Source organism: Rhincodon typus, chromosome 19 (assembly GCF_021869965.1).
Source record: "Rhincodon typus isolate 14 chromosome 19, sRhiTyp1.1, whole genome shotgun sequence".
Taxonomy (NCBI): domain Eukaryota; kingdom Metazoa; phylum Chordata; class Chondrichthyes; order Orectolobiformes; family Rhincodontidae; genus Rhincodon; species Rhincodon typus.
The window spans coordinates 31446715-31452780 of NC_063350.1; the positions used below are offsets into that span (position 1 = coordinate 31446715).

General features: G+C 41.1%; 1 protein-coding gene across 1 annotated transcript in view; it reads left to right on the forward strand.

Moving 5' to 3' along the window:
* Positions 1-6066, forward strand: part of LOC109912575 (NSFL1 cofactor p47-like) — a 23307-nt gene that overhangs the window by 1964 nt on the left and 15277 nt on the right. The window contains exons 2-3 of the mRNA XM_048608570.1: positions 364-521; positions 4153-4243. Coding sequence (XP_048464527.1) covers positions 364-521; positions 4153-4243 — 249 coding nt within the window. The remainder of the gene's footprint in view (positions 1-363; positions 522-4152; positions 4244-6066) is intronic.

The window sequence follows — 6066 nt, forward strand, 5'->3', positions numbered from 1 at the left end:
GGAGCAGGAAAGTCGATGTTTTGGCTGGGACAGTTATTGTCTGAAGAATTTCTGAAGAAAGGTTCCGGCCTGAAACATCAGCTTTCCTGCTCCTCTGATGCTGCCTGGCCTGCTGTGCTCCTCCAGCTCCACACTTTGTTATCTCTGTCTCCAGCATCGGCAGTTCTTACTATCTCTGAAAACATTTTTATTGATGTTTTTATCCCCATGAGAATATTATGATACAGACGTGTGAAAATTATGTAGTCTCCTGAAAAAATGTAAAAATCAAGAGTTGAGATACATTGTAACGCCAGGGTATTATTGTGGTCATTTATGGGACAGCTGTTTAACCCATTGATAAGCATGTCTGCCTCCTTTCAGGGATGGGAGTGGAGGTTATAGCAACACTGGCTGGAGCTGCTATTCAAGGTCAGATTGTGGGAGCATATCACGTACAAACTGCTGAAACGTGCCGCATGATGCAGAATGGAACAGAACTCAACAGCACCTCCCCGTTGGTAAACAGCCTCAATAACACGGTCAGTACTGCTCATTGAGTGACCTTAGTCTTGTCTTTGATGCATACTAAATTACCTTGACTATATTCAGAGATGGGTGGATTTCACTGTGGGTCAGGCTCTGTGCTGGACTATGTTTAAAAATAAAAATAATCTTGAAGCCAGGGGCATTCTTCTTCTTGAACATACAACTTGCATTTCTAGCTGTGAGAAGGCAGAGGGTGGTGGTTGATGGGAAATGTTCATCCTGGAGTTCAGTTATTAGTGGTGTACCTCAAGGATCTGTTTTGGGGCCACTGCTGTTTGTCATTTTTATAAATGACCTGGGTGAGGGCGTAGAAGGATGGATTAGTAAATTTGTGGATGACACCAAAGTTGTGGATAGTGCGGAAGGATGTTGCAGGTTACAGAGGGACATAGATAAGCTGCAGAGCTGGGCTGAGAGGTGGCAAATGGAGTTTAGTGCGGAAAAGTGTGAGGTGATTCACTTTGGAAGGAGTAACAGGAATACAGAGTACGGGGCTAATGGTAAGATTCTTGGTAGTGTGGATGAGCAGAGAGATCTCGGTGTCCATGTGCATAGATCACTGAAAGTTGCCACCCAGGTTGATAGGGTTGTTAAGAAGGTGCACGGTGTGTTAGGTTTTATTGGTAGAGGGATTGAGTTTTGGAGCCATGTGGTCATGCTGCAGCTGTACAAAACTCTGGTGCGGCCGCACTTGGAGTATTGCGTACAGTTCTGGTCACCGCATTATAGGAAGGATGTGGAAGCATTGGAAAGGATGCAGAGGAGATTTACCAGGATGTTGCCTAGTATGGAGGGAAGGTCTTATGAGGAAAGGCTGAGGGACTTGAGACTGTTTTCGTTAGAACGAAGAAGGTTAAGAGGTGACTTAATAGAGACCTACAAGATGATCAGAGGATTAGATAGGGTGGACAGTGGGAGCCTTTTTCCTCGGATGCTGATGGCTAGCATGAGGGGACATAGCTTTAAATTGAGGGGTGATCGATATAGGACAGATGTCAGAGGTAGGTTCTTTACTCAGAAAGTAGTAAGGGCGTGGAATGCCCTGCCTGCAAAAGTAGTAGACTCGCCAACTTTAAGGGCATTTAACTGGTCATTGGATAAACATATGGATGATAATGGAATAGTTTAGGTTAGATGGGCTTCAGATTGGTTTCACAGTTCGGCGCAACATCGAGGGCCGAAGGGCCTGTACTGCGCTGTAATGTTCTATGTTCTATGTTCTAAAGTGCCTTTAATGTTGAAAAATGTCCATGGTGCTAGCCATCAACATCCGAGGAAAAAGGCTCCCACTGTCCACCCTATCTAATCCTCTGATCATCTTGTATGTCTCTATTAAGTCACCTCTTAACCTTCTTCTTTCTAACGAAAACAGTCCAAGACATGTAACTGAAGCACAGTAAGACAAAAGTGAGGCCTGCAGGAGACTGCATGTTTGGGCACACACAGAGTTAATGTCCGGATTTGCATAATAAACATTGCATTTCTCCCTGTATGGGCACTGGGTTATCCTCTTATCAAATGAAACCCAAAGAAAGGTCGCTGTTTCATGCTGCAACATGCTGTACTCTCATTAAAATGCTACATCTAATGTCCTGTTTGATGCTGATCCTCTTGAAAGTCCTCAACTTATTTTTATTCTACTCGGATTGCAAAGTTTGGCCCTATAGGAATGGGAATTCAGCAATTGAAGCCTGGAACCTGATAGCAGGACCACATTTTGTGAAATCATACAGTCGCTTAATTGGGTGTAAAGTTCCTAATTGAGCTAGCATTTACTGCTTTCTGTGGGAAAGAGTTCTCCAGTTCTATCACACTTTGCATTTCCTAAGTTTTCTTCCAACTGACCTGCCTCTGATTTGAAGGTTCTGTTTTCTTGCTGTGTACTATTCCACTGGCAGAAAAAGGTTTCTGCATTTTGAAAGAAATTGTGAAAAGGATGTGGGGGATCACTGAAAGTGCTAGTCTTTGTTGTGTATGTCTAATTTCCCTTGAAGTTGGTGATCCTCAATGTTTTGAACTGCTGCAGTTTATATGGTGTAAGTGCATCCACAGTATCTACCCTCTGAATAGCTCCCTAAATTCTGATTGCAAGACTACATCCCACTTTAACAATGTACATAGAGAACCAACATGGACCACAATCTCTTGCTGTTTGCCCTCCCCCAGAAGCATTTCTTGCAGCCATTTTATGACCTCTTTGACCCAAACACTAGGGAGGCAACAAACCATCCTGGAGTTATATTGACTGCCAGAAATGATTGTCTTTTCCACTAACTAAAGGATCCCCTATTAGCCCTGTCAAGCTACTCCTCCTGTTCTCATTCTGTACAGCTGGGCCACCCAGGGTTCCACAAATTTGCCTCCTGCTGCACTCATCCAACGATCCAATGCCCACCAATGTCCAGAATGGAACAAAGCAGAACTTGCACTGCTTACTCCAAGGGTGTGCCTTGAAACAAGCTCAGGATCAGAAGTACTTGCATACTGTTAGGCTGAACAATTTATCACATACAAGACAAGCCAGATTTTGGGTGAAGGGAAATTGATGATATTAACCAGCTGCAGCATAATTGTCCTAGCTGATTTATCAAGAAAATCTAGTTTTCCGAAGTACTTGATGGTCTTCTCTTTCACCTTTAAATTTGCCTTGGAACTTTTCAATATATTAGATTGGCAACACTTGCTCTTGGTTTTGTTCAGGTTACAATTGGAGGAAATTTGCAATATGGTTCATTTTGTTTCATTATTACGACATGAAGTTACATTGTTGACCTATGCTAAAAAGAAAGGGAAATATTGATGTATCACAATTCATATTGAATTTTTATGCTCCCAGTCTTACCTCAGAGTAAGTTAAGGACCGATGTGTCCTGCCACTGGAGAGGAGTAATAAAAGTGGCAAGGAAAATACTGAACTATGTAGCAGGAACTTTGGAATATTACTTGAGGATGTCATTCTGAAAAGGCAAAATGCTTTGGCTTGACCACACACCTGAGACAGCTTGCATCTGGTCAATGTATAAAATTTATATTTCTATACATTTTATTGCAACTCTGCATTTCCAGTCCTCCTGTCTTACTTGCGCTGTGATTTATTTTCCCTGCATCTTGTTATTGTCATCCCTCAAATTTTCTGAGGCCTTCATTGTTGCAGTATTATTGAAATCCTGAACATGTTTTAGGGAAGAGTTAAAGATTGATATTTGGAGTTAGGTAATATGAGGAAAGACTGAAGAAATCTGTATCTTTAAGCTTTAAAAGAAATGAACAACAAAATGATGTGCGAGAAGTAGATATGATAGTAAATACAATAATTTTGAACACGACAATACATTTAAACAGTCCCAACCATAGATCAGTGGACACAATTTACATTTGGAACTTATTGAATTCTTTACACTGCAAGTGATCAATAATTGGAATGGGCTACTGATTAGGATAGTGGAAGCAAAAATCCTCTGTTTGCTTGAAAACGCATTTGAGTGGCGTGAATTGTTTTGTAGGGGGGTGGTTATAGGGATATTGTGGATAGTTAAACCAGCGTGAATTGAGGGGCCCTTTTTTCCCTGAAACTTGAGCCTCAGGCCGTGCCTGTAAGAAATGTATATTTCTCTGTTTTTTCAGAAATGGGCTTACATGCTGGCAGCCATGGTGATTGGGAGCCTTTACTTTCTCTGTTCGTTGATTCTGTTACTTGGAGTAAAGGAGCACACAGGTAAGTGGCTGGAGTGTGATTGATACACTGAGATATGGCAATAATAGCTACACAAAACAAGTTATTCCTCATTCTGATAAAATTGTAAACTGTGAGCTGAAGTCTGGAGCTATTTGTCATATCGTTTTTTTTTTCATCACCAAACGTTTCCCTTTTACTTTAATTTCTTTCTAGCAGACATTGGATTTTACCAGGCTCCACAACTTACTAATATTATGTAAAAACCAAAAGAACTGTTGATGCTGTAAATCAGGAACAAAAACAGAAGTTGCTGGAAAAGGTCAGAAGGTCTGGCAGCATCTGTGAAGAAAAAAAATCAGTTAACGTTTCCTCAGAAAGGCTCACCAGACCCAAAACATTAACTTTGATTTCTTTTCTTCACAGATGCTGCCAAACCTGCTGAGCTTTTCCAGCAATTTCTGTTTTTGTTACTAATACTATATGTAAGTGACCATTCTTCATGTTTGAACTTGATCAGTAAGTGCAAGCAGGGGTTTGATTGTGAAAAACGGCAAAGCCCAGCATGTGTTTACTCTAAGTTGTCAACGTGGATGCATTTTCTCATCGGAGTCAGTGGATAGTGATCTGGAACAGAAAATGGGGCTAATTTTCACTTCATAAATGTGGAAGGATGAAGATAAATCTTATATTTTTTAAAATATTTATTTGCAGAAAGATGTGTCATTGCCAAGGTAATGTTTATTATCTTGAAAAGGTGGCAGGGATGTGCTTTTTTTGATCGATGGATCTAACATAAGTTAGTGCCCCAACGGTGCCTTAACTGAGATCAGCTGATTTGACACAGACCTATTCCAGTTGTTCTGAACGGTCCTTAACCAGATATTTTACTTTTATATTAATTTGTTCTGCCGCACTGTCCTTCTCCACTCCCTAAACACATGCAGCATTTCGCCGATCTTATATATGAATCCTCAACAAGGAAACCAAGAAAGCAAACCCACTCCCTCCTAGATTGTAGCTTCCAGTACGATTTTCATTACACAAATTTACACTGTGACTGTTTTAAAACGGAGGGAGGTCTTGTGGCAGAGTGTGTGGTGTCCCTGCCTTTGAGCCAAAATCTCTAGCTTTGGCTTTGATTTCCCCTGTGGGGCTTGATGGTTATGAGGAGTGTTCATGACGCGGCCAATTAGCTTGGTTATCAACTTGTGCAATCCTTCCAATGTGCCTGTTGTGGGCTGTAAGAGGACAGAGTCCCCTGGTCAGCATACTTGCTTAATGTCTCTCTCGAGCTGTAGCCTAAGGTGATCTATTTCCATGACTAGGTTTTCCTGGAATAGATATAAAAATATGCTTTTGTTTGCAGGGGAAAGCCTCAAAAGCTGTCCTGAAATGTGACTGACAATATGGTGATGGTGTCAAGCAAATTGCCATTTTCTTTGCTCATCATTCTAACAAGATAACTCAATAATACTAACACAGGCCAATATCATCATTTTCTTTGTAAATCTGGATGTCAAATGAATGATTTCTGTGAATAGTCACCAGTTAATATCAAATTTGCAAATATTTGTTCTCGATAAGAGACTTTGGCAGATGTTACTGGCAGGAATGGATGATCTGCCATTGACGAATTGCAACGTGAATGTATTTTTCTAAATTTAGGTAAAGATTGAACATTGATCATTTGGCTGGTTGCAAAGCCCTAACAGATTAGACTGGACTGGTTTGACTTGTACATTGTATAATTCAAATATTTGTACAGGTAGGTGTAGAGCTGGATGAACACAGCAGGCCAAGCAGCATCATAGAAGCAGGAAGGCTGACGTTTCGGGTCTAGGCCCGAAACGTCAGCCTTCCTG